At 55.4% G+C, this 18,185-nt stretch overlaps 1 protein-coding gene across 1 annotated transcript; it reads right to left on the bottom strand.

Annotated features, from left to right (window-relative positions):
* Positions 1 to 9,509: 9,509 nt before the first annotated feature.
* LOC103126313 (FAM3 metabolism regulating signaling molecule B) lies at positions 9,510 to 17,682 on the bottom strand (the record flags this gene model as incomplete). Its single annotated transcript, XM_060184768.1, has 4 exons — positions 17,590 to 17,682; positions 13,400 to 13,543; positions 12,518 to 12,641; positions 9,510 to 9,568 (listed from the first exon to the last, which is right to left on the bottom strand). Coding segments are annotated over exons 1-4 (346 nt in total), but the record flags the coding sequence as incomplete, so codon positions are not given.
* Between the last annotated feature and the right edge of the window lie 503 nt (positions 17,683 to 18,185).

The raw sequence follows: 18,185 nt of genomic DNA, 5'->3' as shown, positions 1-18,185 counted from the left end.
CTCTGTCTCCCCTTTCAGATTCTCTCTGTCTCTGAGTCTCTGTCTCCCCTTTCAGATTCTCTCTGTCTCTGTCTCTCGTGTCTCTGTCTCCCCTTTCAGATTCTCTCTGTCTCTGAGTCTCTGTCTCCCCTTTCAGATTCTCTCTGTCTCTGTGTCTCTGTCTCCCCTTTCAGATTCTCTCTGTCTCTGAGTCTCTGTCTCCCCTTTCAGATTCTCTCTGTCTCTGTCTCTGTGTCTCTGTCTCCCCTTTCAGATTCTCTCTGTCTCTGAGTCTCTGTCTCCCCTTTCAGATTCTCTCTGTCTCTGTGTCTCTGTCTCCCCTTTCAGTTTCTCTCTGTCTCTGTGTCTCTGTCTCCCCTTTCAGATTCTCTCTGTCTCTCTGTCTCTGTCTCCCCTTTCAGATTCTCTCTGTCTCTGTGTCTCTGTCTCCCTTTCAGTTTCTCTCTGTCTCTGTGTCTCTGTCTCCCCCTTTCAGATTCTCTCTGTCTCTGAGTCTCTGTCTCCCCTTTCAGATTCTCTCTGTCTCTGTCTCTGTCTCCCCTTTCAGATTCTCTCTGTCTCTGTGTCTCTGTCTCCCCTTTCAGATTCTCTCTGTCTCTCTGTCTCTGTCTCCCCTTTCAGATTCTCTCTGTCTCTGTGTCTCTGTCTCCCCTTTCAGATTCTCTCTGTCTCTGTCTCTGTGTCTCTGTCTCCCCTTTCAGATTCTCTCTGTCTCTCTGTCTCTGTCTCCCCTTTCAGATTCTCTCTGTCTCTGTGTCTCTGTCTCCCCTTTCAGATTCTCTCTGTCTCTGTGTCTCTGTCTCCCCTTTCAGATTCTCTCTGTCTCTGTGTCTCTGTCTCCCCTTTCAGATTCTCTCTGTCTCTGTCTCTCTGTCTCTGTCTCCCCTTTCAGATTCTCTCTGTCTCTCTGTCTCTGTCTCCCCTTTCAGATTCTCTCTGTCTCTGTGTCTCTGTCTCCCCTTTCAGATTCTCTCTGTCTCTGTGTCTCTGTCTCCCCTTTCAGATTCTCTCTGTCTCTGTGTCTCTGTCTCCCCTTTCAGTTTCTCTCTGTCTCTGTGTCTCTGTCTCCCCTTTCAGATTCTCTCTGTCTCTGTGTCTCTGTCTCCCCTTTCAGATTCTCTCTGTCTCTGTCTCTGTCTCCCCTTTCAGATTCTCTCTGTCTCTGGTCTCTGTCTCCCCTTTCAGATTCTCTCTGTCTCTGTCTGTGTCTCTGTCTCCCCTTTCAGATTCTCTCTGTCTCTGTGTCTCTGTCTCCCCTTTCAGATTCTCTCTGTCTCTGTGTCTCTGTCTCCCCTTTCAGATTCTCTCTGTCTCTGTGTCTCTGTCTCCCCTTTCAGTTTCTCTCTGTCTCTCTGTCTCTGTCTCCCCTTTCAGATTCTCTCTGTCTCTGTCTCTGTCTCCCCTTTCAGATTCTCTCTGTCTCTGTGTCTCTGTCTCCCCTTTCAGATTCTCTCTGTCTCTGTGTCTCTGTCTCCCCTTTCAGATTCTCTCTGTCTCTGTGTCTCTGTCTCCCCTTTCAGATTCTCTCTGTCTCTGAGTCTCTGTCTCCCCTTTCAGATTCTCTCTGTCTCTGTGTCTCTGTCTCCCCTTTCAGATTCTCTCTGTCTCTGTCTCTGTCTCCCCTTTCAGATTCTCTCTGTCTCTGTGTCTCTGTCTCCCCTTTCAGATTCTCTCTGTCTCTCTGTCTCTGTCTCCCCTTTCAGATTCTCTCTGTCTCTGTGTCTCTGTCTCCCCTTTCAGATTCTCTCTGTCTCTCTGTCTCTGTCTCCCCTTTCAGATTCTCTCTGTCTCTGAGTCTCTGTCTCCCCTTTCAGATTCTCTCTGTCTCTGTGTCTCTGTCTCCCCTTTCAGTTTCTCTCTGTCTCTGTGTCTCTGTCTCCCCTTTCAGATTCTCTCTGTCTCTGAGTCTCTGTCTCCCCTTTCAGTTTCTCTCTGTCTCTGTGTCTCTGTCTCCCCTTTCAGATTCTCTCTGTCTCTGTGTCTCTGTCTCCCCTTTCAGATTCTCTCTGTCTCTGTGTCTCTGTCTCCCCTTTCAGATTCTCTCTGTCTCTGTGTCTCTGTCTCCCCTTTCAGATTCTCTCTGTCTCTGTCTCTCTGTCTCTGTCTCCCCTTTCAGATTCTCTCTGTCTCTCTGTCTCTGTCTCCCCTTTCAGATTCTCTCTGTCTCTGTGTCTCTGTCTCCCCTTTCAGATTCTCTCTGTCTCTGTCTCTGTCTCCCCTTTCAGATTCTCTCTGTCTCTGAGTCTCTGTCTCCCCTTTCAGATTCTCTCTGTCTCTGTCTCTGTGTCTCTGTCTCCCCTTTCAGATTCTCTCTGTCTCTGAGTCTCTGTCTCCCCTTTCAGATTCTCTCTGTCTCTGTCTCTGTGTCTCTGTCTCCCCTTTCAGATTCTCTCTGTCTCTGTGTCTCTGTCTCCCCTTTCAGATTCTCTCTGTCTCTGTGTCTCTGTCTCCCCTTTCAGATTCTCTCTGTCTCTGAGTCTCTGTCTCCCCTTTCAGATTCTCTCTGTCTCTGTGTCTCTGTCTCCCCTTTCAGTTTCTCTCTGTCTCTGTGTCTCTGTCTCCCCTTTCAGATTCTCTCTGTCTCTGTCTCTGTCTCCCCTTTCAGTTTCTCTCTGTCTCTGTGTCTCTGTCTCCCCTTTCAGATTCTCTCTGTCTCTGAGTCTCTGTCTCCCCTTTCAGATTCTCTCTGTCTCTGTGTCTCTGTCTCCCCTTTCAGATTCTCTCTGTCTCTGTGTCTCTGTCTCCCCTTTCAGATTCTCTCTGTCTCTGTGTCTCTGTCTCCCCTTTCAGTTTCTCTCTGTCTCTGTGTCTCTGTCTCCCCTTTCAGATTCTCTCTGTCTCTGTGTCTCTGTCTCCCCTTTCAGATTCTCTCTGTCTCTCTGTCTCTGTCTCCCCTTTCAGTGTCTCTCTGTCTCTGTGTCTCTGTCTCCCCTTTCAGATTCTCTCTGTCTCTGTCTCTGTCTCCCCTTTCAGATTCTCTCTGTCTCTGTGTCTCTGTCTCCCCTTTCAGATTCTCTCTGTCTCTGTGTCTCTGTCTCCCCTTTCAGATTCTCTCTGTCTCTGTCTCTGTCTCCCCTTTCAGTGTCTCTCTGTCTCTGTGTCTCTGTCTCCCCTTTCAGTGTCTCTCTGTCTCTGTGTCTCTGTCTCCCCTTTCAGATTCTCTCTGTCTCTCTGTCTCTGTCTCCCCTTTCAGATTCTCTCTGTCTCTCTGTCTCTGTCTCCCCTTTCAGTGTCTCTCTGTCTCTGTGTCTCTGTCTCCCCTTTCAGATTCTCTCTGTCTCTGTGTCTCTGTCTCCCCTTTCAGATTCTCTCTGTCTCTGTGTCTCTGTCTCCCCTTTCAGATTCTCTCTGTCTCTGTCTCTGTCTCCCCTTTCAGATTCTCTCTGTCTCTGTGTCTCTGTCTCCCCTTTCAGATTCTCTCTGTCTCTGTGTCTCTGTCTCCCCTTTCAGATTCTCTCTGTCTCTCTGTCTCTGTCTCCCTTTCAGATTCTCTCTGTCTCTGTGTCTCTGTCTCCCCTTTCAGATTCTCTCTGTCTCTGTGTCTCTGTCTCCCCTTTCAGATTCTCTCTGTCTCTGTGTCTCTGTCTCCCCTTTCAGATTCTCTCTGTCTCTGTGTCTCTGTCTCCCCTTTCAGATTCTCTCTGTCTCTGTGTCTCTGTCTCCCCTTTCAGATTCTCTCTGTCTCTGAGTCTCTGTCTCCCCTTTCAGATTCTCTCTGTCTCTGTGTCTCTGTCTCCCCTTTCAGATTCTCTCTGTCTCTGTCTCTGTCTCCCCTTTCAGATTCTCTCTGTCTCTGTGTCTCTGTCTCCCCTTTCAGATTCTCTCTGTCTCTCTGTCTCTGTCTCCCCTTTCAGATTCTCTCTGTCTCTGTGTCTCTGTCTCCCCTTTCAGATTCTCTCTGTCTCTCTGTCTCTGTCTCCCCTTTCAGATTCTCTCTGTCTCTGAGTCTCTGTCTCCCCTTTCAGATTCTCTCTGTCTCTGAGTCTCTGTCTCCCCTTTCAGTTTCTCTCTGTCTCTGTGTCTCTGTCTCCCCTTTCAGATTCTCTCTGTCTCTGTGTCTCTGTCTCCCCTTTCAGATTCTCTCTGTCTCTGTGTCTCTGTCTCCCCTTTCAGATTCTCTCTGTCTCTGTCTCTCTGTCTCTGTCTCCCCTTTCAGATTCTCTCTGTCTCTCTGTCTCTGTCTCCCCTTTCAGATTCTCTCTGTCTCTGTGTCTCTGTCTCCCCTTTCAGATTCTCTCTGTCTCTGTCTCTGTCTCCCCTTTCAGATTCTCTCTGTCTCTGAGTCTCTGTCTCCCCTTTCAGATTCTCTCTGTCTCTGTCTCTGTGTCTCTGTCTCCCCTTTCAGATTCTCTCTGTCTCTGAGTCTCTGTCTCCCCTTTCAGATTCTCTCTGTCTCTGTGTCTCTGTCTCCCCTTTCAGTTTCTCTCTGTCTCTGTGTCTCTGTCTCCCCTTTCAGATTCTCTCTGTCTCTGTGTCTCTGTCTCCCCTTTCAGATTCTCTCTGTCTCTGTGTCTCTGTCTCCCCTTTCAGTTTCTCTCTGTCTCTGTGTCTCTGTCTCCCCTTTCAGTTTCTCTCTGTCTCTGTGTCTCTGTCTCCCCTTTCAGATTCTCTCTGTCTCTGTGTCTCTGTCTCCCCTTTCAGATTCTCTCTGTCTCTGAGTCTCTGTCTCCCCTTTCAGATTCTCTCTGTCTCTGTGTCTCTGTCTCCCCTTTCAGTTTCTCTCTGTCTCTGTGTCTCTGTCTCCCCTTTCAGATTCTCTCTGTCTCTGAGTCTCTGTCTCCCCTTTCAGATTCTCTCTGTCTCTGTCTCTGTGTCTCTGTCTCCCCTTTCAGATTCTCTCTGTCTCTGAGTCTCTGTCTCCCCTTTCAGATTCTCTCTGTCTCTGAGTCTCTGTCTCCCCTTTCAGATTCTCTCTGTCTCTGAGTCTCTGTCTCCCCTTTCAGTTTCTCTCTGTCTCTGTGTCTCTGTCTCCCCTTTCAGTTTCTCTCTGTCTCTGTCTCTGTCTCCCCTTTCAGATTCTCTCTGTCTCTGTGTCTCTGTCTCCCCTTTCAGATTCTCTCTGTCTCTGTGTCTCTGTCTCCCTTTCAGATTCTCTCTGTCTCTCTGTCTCTGTCTCCCCTTTCAGATTCTCTCTGTCTCTGTGTCTCTGTCTCCCCTTTCAGATTCTCTCTGTCTCTGTCTCTCTGTCTCCCTTTCAGATTCTCTCTGTCTCTCTGTCTCTGTCTCCCCTTTCAGATTCTCTCTGTCTCTGTGTCTCTGTCTCCCCTTTCAGATTCTCTCTGTCTCTGAGTCTCTGTCTCCCCTTTCAGATTCTCTCTGTCTCTGTCTCTGTGTCTCTGTCTCCCCTTTCAGATTCTCTCTGTCTCTGTCTCTGAGTCTCTGTCTCCCCTTTCAGATTCTCTCTGTCTCTGTCTCTGTGTCTCTGTCTCCCCTTTCAGATTCTCTCTGTCTCTGAGTCTCTGTCTCCCCTTTCAGATTCTCTCTGTCTCTGTGTCTCTGTCTCCCTTTCAGTTTCTCTCTGTCTCTGTGTCTCTGTCTCCCCTTTCAGATTCTCTCTGTCTCTGAGTCTCTGTCTCCCCTTTCAGTTTCTCTCTGTCTCTGTCTCTGTCTCCCCTTTCAGATTCTCTCTGTCTCTGTGTCTCTGTCTCCCCTTTCAGTTTCTCTCTGTCTCTGTGTCTCTGTCTCCCCTTTCAGATTCTCTCTGTCTCTCTGTCTCTGTCTCCCCTTTCAGATTCTCTCTGTCTCTGTCTCTGTGTCTCTGTCTCCCCTTTCAGATTCTCTCTGTCTCTGTGTCTCTGTCTCCCCTTTCAGTTTCTCTCTGTCTCTGTGTCTCTGTCTCCCCTTTCAGATTCTCTCTGTCTCTGAGTCTCTGTCTCCCCTTTCAGATTCTCTCTGTCTCTGTGTCTCTGTCTCCCCTTTCAGATTCTCTCTGTCTCTGTCTCTGTCTCCCCTTTCAGATTCTCTCTGTCTCTCTGTCTCTGTCTCCCCTTTCAGATTCTCTCTGTCTCTCTGTCTCTGTCTCCCCTTTCAGATTCTCTCTGTCTCTGTCTCTGTCTCCCCTTTCAGATTCTCTCTGTCTCTGTGTCTCTGTCTCCCCTTTCAGATTCTCTCTGTCTCTGAGTCTCTGTCTCCCCTTTCAGATTCTCTCTGTCTCTGTGTCTCTGTCTCCCTTTCAGTTTCTCTCTGTCTCTCTGTCTCTGTCTCCCCTTTCAGATTCTCTCTGTCTCTGTGTCTCTGTCTCCCCTTTCAGTGTCTCTCTGTCTCTGAGTCTCTGTCTCCCCTTTCAGATTCTCTCTGTCTCTGTGTCTCTGTCTCCCCTTTCAGTGTCTCTCTGTCTCTGTGTCTCTGTCTCCCCTTTCAGTGTCTCTCTGTCTCTGTGTCTCTGTCTCCCCTTTCAGTGTCTCTCTGTCTCTGTGTCTCTGTCTCCCCTTTCAGATTCTCTCTGTCTCTGTGTCTCTGTCTCCCCTTTCAGATTCTCTCTGTCTCTGTGTCTCTGTCTCCCCTTTCAGTTTCTCTCTGTCTCTGTGTCTCTGTCTCCCCTTTCAGATTCTCTCTGTCTCTGTGTCTCTGTCTCCCCTTTCAGATTCTCTCTGTCTCTGTGTCTCTGTCTCCCCTTTCAGATTCTCTCTGTCTCTGTGTCTCTGTCTCCCCTTTCAGATTCTCTCTGTCTCTGAGTCTCTGTCTCCCCTTTCAGATTCTCTCTGTCTCTCTGTCTCTGTCTCCCCTTTCAGATTCTCTCTGTCTCTGTGTCTCTGTCTCCCCTTTCAGTGTCTCTCTGTCTCTGTGTCTCTGTCTCCCCTTTCAGTGTCTCTCTGTCTCTGTGTCTCTGTCTCCCCTTTCAGTGTCTCTCTGTCTCTGTGTCTCTGTCTCCCCTTTCAGATTCTCTCTGTCTCTCTGTCTCTGTCTCCCCTTTCAGATTCTCTCTGTCTCTCTGTCTCTGTCTCCCCTTTCAGTGTCTCTCTGTCTCTGTGTCTCTGTCTCCCCTTTCAGATTCTCTCTGTCTCTGTCTCTGTCTCCCCTTTCAGATTCTCTCTGTCTCTGTGTCTCTGTCTCCCCTTTCAGATTCTCTCTGTCTCTGTGTCTCTGTCTCCCCTTTCAGATTCTCTCTGTCTCTGTCTCTGTCTCCCCTTTCAGATTCTCTCTGTCTCTGTGTCTCTGTCTCCCCTTTCAGATTCTCTCTGTCTCTGTGTCTCTGTCTCCCCTTTCAGATTCTCTCTGTCTCTCTGTCTCTGTCTCCCCTTTCAGATTCTCTCTGTCTCTGTCTCTGTCTCCCCTTTCAGATTCTCTCTGTCTCTGTGTCTCTGTCTCCCCTTTCAGATTCTCTCTGTCTCTGTGTCTCTGTCTCCCCTTTCAGATTCTCTCTGTCTCTGTGTCTCTGTCTCCCCTTTCAGATTCTCTCTGTCTCTGAGTCTCTGTCTCCCCTTTCAGATTCTCTCTGTCTCTGTGTCTCTGTCTCCCCTTTCAGATTCTCTCTGTCTCTGTCTCTGTCTCCCCTTTCAGATTCTCTCTGTCTCTGTGTCTCTGTCTCCCCTTTCAGATTCTCTCTGTCTCTCTGTCTCTGTCTCCCCTTTCAGATTCTCTCTGTCTCTGTGTCTCTGTCTCCCCTTTCAGATTCTCTCTGTCTCTCTGTCTCTGTCTCCCCTTTCAGATTCTCTCTGTCTCTGAGTCTCTGTCTCCCCTTTCAGATTCTCTCTGTCTCTGAGTCTCTGTCTCCCCTTTCAGTTTCTCTCTGTCTCTGTGTCTCTGTCTCCCCTTTCAGATTCTCTCTGTCTCTGTGTCTCTGTCTCCCCTTTCAGATTCTCTCTGTCTCTGAGTCTCTGTCTCCCCTTTCAGATTCTCTCTGTCTCTGAGTCTCTGTCTCCCCTTTCAGATTCTCTCTGTCTCTGTGTCTCTGTCTCCCCTTTCAGTTTCTCTCTGTCTCTGTGTCTCTGTCTCCCCTTTCAGATTCTCTCTGTCTCTGAGTCTCTGTCTCCCCTTTCAGATTCTCTCTGTCTCTGTGTCTCTGTCTCCCTTTCAGTTTCTCTCTGTCTCTGTGTCTCTGTCTCCCCTTTCAGATTCTCTCTGTCTCTGTGTCTCTGTCTCCCCTTTCAGTGTCTCTCTGTCTCTGTGTCTCTGTCTCCCCTTTCAGTGTCTCTCTGTCTCTGTGTCTCTGTCTCCCCTTTCAGTGTCTCTCTGTCTCTGTGTCTCTGTCTCCCCTTTCAGATTCTCTCTGTCTCTCTGTCTCTGTCTCCCCTTTCAGATTCTCTCTGTCTCTCTGTCTCTGTCTCCCCTTTCAGTGTCTCTCTGTCTCTGTGTCTCTGTCTCCCCTTTCAGATTCTCTCTGTCTCTCTGTCTCTGTCTCCCCTTTCAGATTCTCTCTGTCTCTGTCTCTGTCTCCCCTTTCAGATTCTCTCTGTCTCTGTGTCTCTGTCTCCCCTTTCAGATTCTCTCTGTCTCTGTGTCTCTGTCTCCCCTTTCAGATTCTCTCTGTCTCTGTGTCTCTGTCTCCCCTTTCAGATTCTCTCTGTCTCTGTGTCTCTGTCTCCCCTTTCAGATTCTCTCTGTCTCTCTGTCTCTGTCTCCCCTTTCAGATTCTCTCTGTCTCTCTGTCTCTGTCTCCCCTTTCAGATTCTCTCTGTCTCTCTGTCTCTGTCTCCCCTTTCAGTTTCTCTCTGTCTCTGTGTCTCTGTCTCCCCTTTCAGTGTCAGATTCTGTCTGTCTCCAGAACCGGCCCAGCTGAGCCGGCGCTGCACCCTCGCTGCCTGATTTCCTTCTCACCAGCATCATCACTTGGGCGGGAAGCTGCAGCATGACTCCCAGCGCCCTTCCCCCTTCTTTATTTTTATAGAGACAGAGAAAAGAGAGAGAGAGAAAGAGACACGGGCTGCCCTGCTTTACTCCTAGTGAAGCCTCCCCCTTGCAGGTCAGGACCTGGGGCTTGAACCCAGGCCTTTGGGTCCTTGTACAATGGCAATGCATGTCTGCTACTGGGTAGGTGTGCTCCCCCATGTACAAAGGTGAGTTTATATAAGACAAGTTGAGGCCAGGAAAACAGCTCAGCCTGCAGAGCAAGGCCCTCCGTGCCTGAGGCCCGGGGTTCGAGTCCTGGCTCTAGCTTCTCTCCGTGTGTGAACCTCTAACTCACATGGACTAAACAAAACCAAATATTGACAGAAAAGAATGGCACCAGGTGGCAGCACAACAAGCAGAGTGCACAAGGCCCCGGGTTCAAGCCCCTGGTCCCAGCTGCAGGGGGGATGCTTCATCAGTGGTGAGGCAGGACTGCAGGGGACTCTCTCTCTCTCTCTCTCTTTCTCTCTTCCCTTTCAATTTCTCTCAGACTCTACCCAAAATAAATAAAGGACATTACTTTTAAAAGAATTCCTAAAAAATAAGAGTAAATACAAATTCAATGAAGGGGACACTTTCAAAACAGATGAAATGTGGATGCAGACCGAGCACTGTGCCAAGACCCCCTGAGCTGAGCAGAGGGGACGCAGGCGGGCGCAGGGCGAGGGCTGGGCACTCACAGCTGATGACGGTGACCGTGAGTCCCCCGGAGACATTCCCCGTCTTCTCCCCCGTGAGCCTGCAGAGCAGAGAACAGTCAGGCTGCATCCCCTACGAGAGCCTGGCCTGCCTAGACAGGCACCTTCACTCGCTGCCCCTGCAGAAACCGAGGCCGTGACTCAGTCTCCCCACACACACACTGTGCCCCCCACATGGGACAGTCAGCACTCAGGGAAGCTGGGATGCAGGGACCACAGCCCTGTCCACCCTCCATGGGCTCCCTGGATGCTGAGCCTGGTGCTGAGAGAGGAGACACCCCACAGCCCTGCCCACCCTCCATGGGCTCCCTGGGTGCTGTGCAGGGTGCTGAGAGAGGTGACACCCCACAGCCCTGCCCACCCTCCATGGGCTCCCTGGGTGCTGTGCAGGGTGCTGAGAGAGGAGAGACCCCACAGCCCTGCCCACCCTCCATGGGCTCCCTGGGTGCTGTGCAGGGTGCTGAGAGAGGAGAGACCCCACAGCCCTGCCCACCCTCCATGGACTCCCTGGGTGCTGTGCAGGGTGCTGAGAGAGGAGAGACCCTACAGCCCTGCCCACCCTCCATGGGGCTCTCTGGGTGCTGTGCCTGGTGCTGAGAGAGGAGACACCCCACAGCCTGCCCACCCTCCATGGGCTCCCTGGGTGCTGTGCCTGGTGCTGAGAGAGGAGAGACCCCCCTCTTCCCACCCTCCATGGGCTCCCTGGGTGCTGTGCCTGGTGCTGAGAGAGGAGACACCCCACAGCCCTGCCCACCCTCATGGGCTCCCTGGGTGCTGTGCAGGGTGCTGAGAGAGGAGAGACCCCACAGCCCTGCCCACCCTCCATGGGCTCCCTGGGTGCTGTGCCTGGTGCTGAGAGAGGAGAGACCCCACAGCCCTGCCCACCCTCCATGGGCTCCCTGGGTGCTGTGCCTGGTGCTGAGAGAGGAGAGACCCCACAGCCCTGCCCACCCTCCATGGGCTCCCTGGGTGCTGTGCAGGGTGCTGAGAGAGGAGAGACCCCACAGCCCTGCCCACCCTCCATGGGCTCCCTGGGTGCTGTGCCTGGTGCTGAGAGAGGAGACACCCCACAGCCCTGCCCACCCTCCATGGGCTCCCTGGGTGCTGTGCAGGGTGCTGAGAGAGGAGAGACCCCACAGCCCTGCCCACCCTCCATGGGGCTCCCTGGGTGCTGTGCCTGGTGCTGAGAGAGGAGAGACCCCACAGCCCTGCCCACCCTCCATGGGCTCCCTGGGTGCTGTGCCTGGTGCTGAGAGAGGAGACACCCCACAGCCCTGCCCACCATCCATGGCTCCCTGGGTGCTGTGCCTGGTGCTGAGAGAGGAGAGACCCCACAGCCCTGCCCACCCTCCATGGGCTCCCTGGGTGCTGTGCATGGTATCTCAGTGTTTTCCAGAGCTTAGACGCAGAGCCTCAAGCACAGAAAGGCCTGTGCTCCAGCAGACAAGCTGTTCCCCTGCCTGGGCAGAGCTCCCGGGTCAGGGCTAGTGAGACAGGAGGTGCAGAGGGGGACACAACTGCTCTGACCCCTGACACAGGAATTAGCACCCAGTGGGCAGGGGGTTCTCAGTGGAGCACTCACCTTGCTGGATCCCAGCCCTGGGTGTGACTGTCTAGGCAGAAGGTGACCTCTCTCTCTCTCTCTCTCTTCCTCTCTCCCCCTTTCCCTGGCTCCTTGTCTCCCCCATTTTCTGCCCTTTCTGTCTCCTTCTTAAAAGACTGTCATCCCACTAGGGACAGACAGACACAGACTGGGGGTGTGGATCCACCTGCCAACGCCCATGTCCAGCAGAGAAGCAGTGACGGAAGCCAGAACTCCCCCCTTCTGCTCCCCATAAAGAATTTGGGTCCAGACTCCCAGAGGGGGAGCAATGTCAGGGGAAGGTGACCAGAGGGCCCTGAACCCCAACTCCATCAGGACCCGGAGAGAGAAGAGGACAAAGGGAGGGACATGTCGATGGAGTCACAGGTGTAGGTGTGACTTAGAAAGGAAGAGAAGGCGGGGGTTGGGCGGCAGTTCAGCGGGTTAAGTGTACTGGCACAAAGCTCAAGGACCATCGTGAGGATCCCGGATCCCAGTTCAAGCCCCCGGCTCCCCACCTGCAAGAGAGTCACTTCACAGGTGGTGAAGCAGGTCTGCAGGTGTCTGTCTTTCTCTCCCCCTCCCTGTCTTCCCCTCCTCTCTCCATTTCTCTCTGTCCTCTCCAACAACAACGACATCAATAACAATAATAATAATGACTACAACAATAAAACAACAAGGGCAACAAAAGAAATAAATAAAAATATTAAAAAAGAAAGGAAGAGAAGGAAAAAAATGGACAAAAATATATAAATATAGACAGATTATAGAAATAATAGTCAGCCCACATCTGTGACCTTGGGAGAACCACTGCAGTTTCCAGGGGAGGGAACGGGGACACAGAGCTCTGGGGGTCAGAACAGGGTGGACTTATATCACTGTTATCTTATAATTTTTGTTAATCAATATTAAATTACTAATAAAAAATAGTTGTCCAGGGCCAAGCGGTGGCGCACCTGGTTGAGCGCACACGTTACAGGGCACAAGGACCCGGGTTTAAGCCCCTGGTCCCCACCTGCAGGGGAGAAACATCACAAGCGGTGAAGCAGGGCTGCAGGTGTCTCTCTGTCTCTCTCCCTCTCTGTCTCCCCCTCTCTCAATTTCTCCGTATCCTATCCAATAAATAAATCAATCAAGATTTAATAGTCATCCCAGAGCAATGAAACCACAGAGATGAGCAATAGAATAATAAGGAAGAGGAGAAGAAAAAGAAGGAGGAGGAAGAGGAGGAGGAGGAGGAGGAGGAGGAGGAGGAGGAGGAGGAGGAAAGAGACATCTTGATGGATGGTTCCTCCCCGTCCTGGACAGACAGCTCAGCGCAGACACCAGACACGCGCGGCCAGAGTCCCCAGGGGTGTGCGCGGTCAGGTGCTCCCTGCCTGGGCCGGGGCCAGCCCTCCTCACTCACAGCTGGTCCTGGAAGCAGATCGCGGCTGGCCTGCCAGGGCCGCCCCCGCTGAGCAGGTGGAAGGAGTAGGTGTCCGCCGCACACCGGGTCCTCTGGCCGCACGTCTGCCTTCTGGGGCTGGGGGCTGAAAGGAAGCGGAGGACCCTCAGTGCTGCTGCCCCCAGCCCCCGCTTTGCTATGATCCACCAAAGGCCCGAGGAGACCTTCCTGGGAGGGAGGCGGGGGCGGGGCCACACCACTGAGCTTCCTCAGGTGCTGTGGTGCTCCCATGTGGTGCCAGGTTCCAGCAGGGCCCTTGAGCACAGTGAGGTGAGCTTTCCACAGGGGTTCACACCCCCGCCTGCCGGACTTGCCCCTTTAAGCTTCTCCAGGCCTGAAGCCCCCAGAGTGGGGTCCCCGGGGACTGGGTGTCACCTACAGTCTAGTAGTGAGTGGTCATGGGTACCCCTCCCCACATGCAGAGGAGCCCACTCCTCAGGACTCTGTCCCTCCTTCTCCCCCACTCCGTCTTCCACTATACTCCTCCTTCATCCCACTCTTTCCTCCATCCTCCTATGTGTCCTCCTCCCACTCCTCCTCATCTGCTCTCTCTCCCTCCTCCTGTCCTCGCCTCCCTATTCCTCCTCCTCTCCTTCCTCTTCCCCTGCCCCCCTTTAAAATTTTATTTATACTGGAGACAGAGAAATGGAGAGGGCAGAGGGAGCTAGAGAGGGAGAGAGACAGAGAGACGCCTGCAGCCCTGCCTCTCCACTCACGAAGCTTCCCCCCTGCAGGTGGGGGCCGAGGGCTTGAACCCGGGTCCTTGCTCACTAACCCCTCTCCTTTCCCTCCTCCCCAGCCTCCCCCTCCTGGAGGGCCACCAGTTGGGTGGGGAGCACCCACCTTTGAGCAGGGGCCTCTGCCCGAAGCTGCGGAGGCTGTGGACGGCGCTGGTCAGCGGGGCCTCGGGGATGAGCTGGGCCAGCAGGAAGCCGGAGAACCAGGCGCACAGGGAGGCGAGGAGGAGGAGGGCGGCCTTCAGGGGGCCTGCGGGGGTGAGCCCGTGAGCAGGGCACTGGGGACGCTGGCTGCCTCTGCCCCAGCGGGTCCCTCACTATTCCTGGCCACCCCCCTCCTCGGAGTTCTCCTTTTTATTTTTCACACGGAGAGGGGGAGCGGGGGCGGGGAGAGGACGGCCGTCAGCACTGATGCTTCTCTTGGGGGTGAGAGGGCCTGGAAGCAGGGACACCTTGCCACATCTCGTCTGCACATGGGGACACGGGACATGGGGCCTGGGGACACAGGGACTGGGGACATGGGGACTGGGGACACAGGACTGGGGACATGGGGACTGGGGACACAGGACTGGGGATATGGGGACTGGGGACATGGGGACTGAGGACACGGGGACTGGGGACACGGGGACTGAGGACACAGGACTAGGGACATGGGGACTGGGGACATGGGAACTGGGGACACGGGGACTGGGGACACGGGGACAGGGACACGGGGACTGAGGACACAGGACTGGGGACACAGGGACAGGGACACGGGGACTGGGGACATGGGGCCTGGGGACACAGGGACTGGGGACACAGGACTGGGGACATGGGGACACAGGACTGGGGACATGGGGACTGAGGACACGGGGACTGGGGACACGGGGACTGAGGACACAGGACTAGGGACATGGGGACTGGGGACACGGGGACAGGGACACGGGGACTGAGGACAAAGGACTGAGGACACGGGGACAGGGACATGGGGACAGGGGACATGGGACTGGGGACATGGTGACGGACACGGGGACTGGGGACACGGGGACTGAGGACACAGGACTAGGGACATGGGGACAGGGACACAGGGGCTGGGGACACGGGGACTGGGGACACGGGGACTGAGGACACAGGACTGGGGACATGGGACTGGGGACACGGGGACACGGGGACAGGGGACACTGGACTGGGGACACGGGGATAGGGGACACGGGACTGGGGACATGGGGACACTGCCAGAGCTCCGGAAGCAGGAGCAGAGGCCCACTGTGAGGGCAGGCTGGGTGGGCCCACACCTGGTGCTTCCTGTGGCCACTAGGCCGGCCCAGGAGTGACACCTGTCAGGGCTTAAGAGAAGGGGCTTCAGCCAAAGCCACCGGTCACCCCAGCTCCCACAGACTGGACCTCTCTCCCCAGGCTTCAGTTCTCTCCCTGCTGACGGGCCTCCCTCGACCTCACCTGGGAGGCAGGTGGCTCCTGCCACCCCACCCCACCCCCCACCCCCCGCCAGGGGCAGCTGTCTGTCCACTTCGTTGTCAGGTGTGCAGTCTTATCTTTGGGGGTTTTCTGAACGTCTTCAGCCTTGGGGGCCGCACTGCCCTCGGCCTGATGATTCTGACACAGCCCTGCCCTGAGGGGGGGACCCAGGGGAGCCAGCTGGGCCTGGCCACTGTCACACCCCAGAGGGGACAAGCCACACCCTAACGGGAGCTGAGTCACCTGGCCCTTCCGGAAGGGGGACTTACTCCTCCCTCTCCCTGGCACCACCAGGGCAGACCAGTGGCAACCTCCTGGGCCGGCTTGTCAGGCTGCAACTCCCCGCAGGGAGTGGGGGCGGGGGCTCTCTCCCAAGCACACCCACGCCAACAATGGCAGAGAGCAGGCCGGCCCGGGCTGCGGGGTCTACACGGCAGACAGGCCGCACCCCTGGCCGCCGAGTGGGTCCCTGAGGACAGTGCCTCACCCCTGCTCCCACAGACCGGAGCTCTCCCCCCCTCACCCCTGCTCCCACAGACTGAGCTCTCCCCCCCTCACCCCTGCTCCCACAGACTGAGCTCTCCCCCCCCACCCCTGCTCCCACAGACTGGAGCTCTCCCCCCTCACCCCTGCTCCCACAGACCGGAGCTCTCCCCCCCTCACTCCTGCTCCCACAGACCAGAGCTCTCCCCCCCCTCACCCCTGCTCCCACAGACCGGAGCTCTCCCCCCCTCACCCCTGCTCCCACAGACTGAGCTCTCCCCCCCCACCCCTGCTCCCACAGACTGGAGCTCTCCCCCCTCACCCCTGCTCCCACAGACCGGAGCTCTCCCCCCCTCACTCCTGCTCCCACAGACCAGAGCTCTCCCCCCCTCACCCCTGCTCCCACAGACCGGAGCTCTCCCCCCCCACCCCTGCTCCCACAGACTGAGCTCTCCCCCCCTCACCCCTGCTCCCACAGACTGAGCTCTCCCCCCTCACCCCTGCTCCCACAGACCGGAGCTCTCCCCCCTCACCCCTGCTCCCACAGACTGGAGCTCTCCCCCCCTCACCCCTGCTCCCACAGACTGCAGCTCTCTCCCCCCCACCCCTGCTCCCACAGACTGAGCTCTCCCCCCCTCACCCCTGCTCCCACAGACTGAGCTCTCTCCCCCTCACCCCTGCTCCCACAGACTGGAGCTCCCCCCCCAACCCTGCTCCCACAGACTGAGCTCTCTCCCCCTCACCCCTGCTCCCACAGACTGGAGCTCTCTCCCCCCCTCACCCCTGCTCCCACAGACCCAGTGGCCACTGGAGCTCCCCCACAGGCTTCTGTTCTCCCTGCCCACAGGCCTCCCTCAGCCTCACCTGAGAGGCAGGTGGCTCCTGTCCACTGTCCACCCTTCTCTCGGTGACCGTTTCCTCTTTTTAAAAAGGCCATTTAAAAAATTTAATTATCGGGAGTCGGGCGGTAGCACAGCGGGTTAAGCGCAGGTGGCGCAAAGCACAAGGACCGGCGTAAGGATCCCGGTTCGAGCCCCCGGCTCCCCACCTGCAGGGGAGTCGCTTCCCAGGCGGTGAAGCAGGTCTGCAGGTGTCTGTCTTTCTCTCCCCTTCTCTGTCTTCCCCTCCTCTCTCCATTTCTCTCTGTCCTATCCAACAACAACGAGATCAACAACAACTACAACAATAAAACAACAAGGGCAACAAAAGGGAATAAATAAATAAATAAATAAATATTTAAAAAAAATTAATTATCAGACAGAGACAGAGAGGAACTGAAAGGCAGGGGGGTGGTAGACAGAGAGGGAGAGACAGGAGACACCTGCAGCCCTGCTTCACCGCTCATGAAGCTTCCCCCTTACAGGTGGGGGCCGGGGGCTTGAACCAGGGTCCTGCACACTGCAATCGGTGCGCTTAACTAGGCGAGCCACACCCGGTCCCCTTGGTGACCGTTCCTAGAAAGTTTATTCCGAGAAACTTGATCAACCTACGCGGCTGCCCGGCTGTCGCTCTTGCTGAGTGAGGGAGAGGGAGGCCCCTCCTGCACGCACAGCCTTCAGCTCTCCACCCACGAGTGACCCTGCGCAACACGGGAGCTGTTTGCACTCAGAGCGATCATCTTGACGGCACTGTTCCGGCAGGGGTGCGGGGCTGAGGGGGAGGCGGTGTTTAGGCCTCTGGAGCTTGGCTAACAACCAGGGCGCCGTGGGCGGCCACCCCAAGAAGGCCAGGGTCCCCAGAGGGGCTGAGAGGACTCCCCATCTCTGCACTTCACCTTTGGGGGCAGCTTAGAGGCGAAAGACCCTTCCTGCCCTCTGTCCATCCACACAGCCCTGCAGCCCTGTGCACGGCTCCCCGGCGCCCAGCACCCCTGCCCTGAGGGGGTTCCCCACAGCCTGCTTGCTGGAGCCCCGTCCCTCCTGTCCCTTCCTGCCCCTTCCTGTCTCCAGCCTGGGGACGGTGGACCCCAGCAGTCTGCCCTAAGCCACTGCCCCGGCACCCTCTGCTAGGCTTTCCCCACCCTGACCCCAGCCTCCCGGGAGACCCTGCCCCATTCAGTGACGAGAGACCCCCCCACCCTGACCCCAGCCTCCCGGGAGACCCTGCCCCATTCAGTGACGAGAGACCCCCCCACCCTGACCCCCAGCCTCCCGGGAGACCCTGCCCCATTTAGTGACGAGAGACCCCCCGTCTCCCGGGAGACCCTGCCCCATTCAGTGACGAGAGACCCCCCCACCCTGACCCCCAGCCTCCCGGGAGACCCTGCCCCATTCAGTGATGAGAGACCCGAGCCTCCCGGGAGACCCTGCCCCGTCTCAGTGATTAGAGGACCCCCCCCACCCAAGGGCCAGGGCTCACCTGAGGCCCCAGGACGCATCTTCCTGGAGCTGCTCCCACCTGGCCTAGTGAGAGAGGAGGAAGGAGGGAAGAGGGAGGAGAGAGGAAGGAGAAGGGAGGAGGGAGGGAGCCTGGGCTGGACTGAGGAAGGGAGACACCTCCCAGCAGCTAAGGAGGCTGCACTGGGCAGGGAGGGCGGACGAGTGTGAGTGTGTGTGTGTGAGAGAGAGTGTGTGAGTGTGTGTCTCTGTGTTTGTGTGTGTAGATGAGTATGTCTGTGTCTCTGTGTGTGGGTGTAGGTGTATGAGTGTGTCTGTGTGTGTGTCTGTGTGTGTGTTAGTGTGGGCATGTGTGCATGAGTGTGTGTCTGTGTGTGTGTGTGTGTCTGTCAGTGTGTGTGTATGAGTGTGTCTCTGTGTGTGTGTCTCTGTGTGTGAGTGTGTGCTTGTGCCAGGTGGACCTGGAGTCCCAGAGCTGAGCTGGTGGGGGAGTGGGCAGAGGCTACCCACATTTTTTTTCTTAATTTTATTTTAATGAGATACAGAAAAAGAGAGACCAGGGCCCTGCTGAGCTCTGGCGGATGGTGGTGCTGGGGATTGAACCTGGGACCTCAGAGC

Source organism: Erinaceus europaeus, unplaced genomic scaffold (genome assembly GCF_950295315.1).
Source record: "Erinaceus europaeus unplaced genomic scaffold, mEriEur2.1 scaffold_586, whole genome shotgun sequence".
In the NCBI taxonomy this organism is placed as follows: Eukaryota; Metazoa; Chordata; class Mammalia; order Eulipotyphla; family Erinaceidae; genus Erinaceus; species Erinaceus europaeus.
The sequence above is the reverse complement of the archived record's forward strand: the minus strand, read 5'-3'. Positions and strand labels throughout refer to the sequence as shown.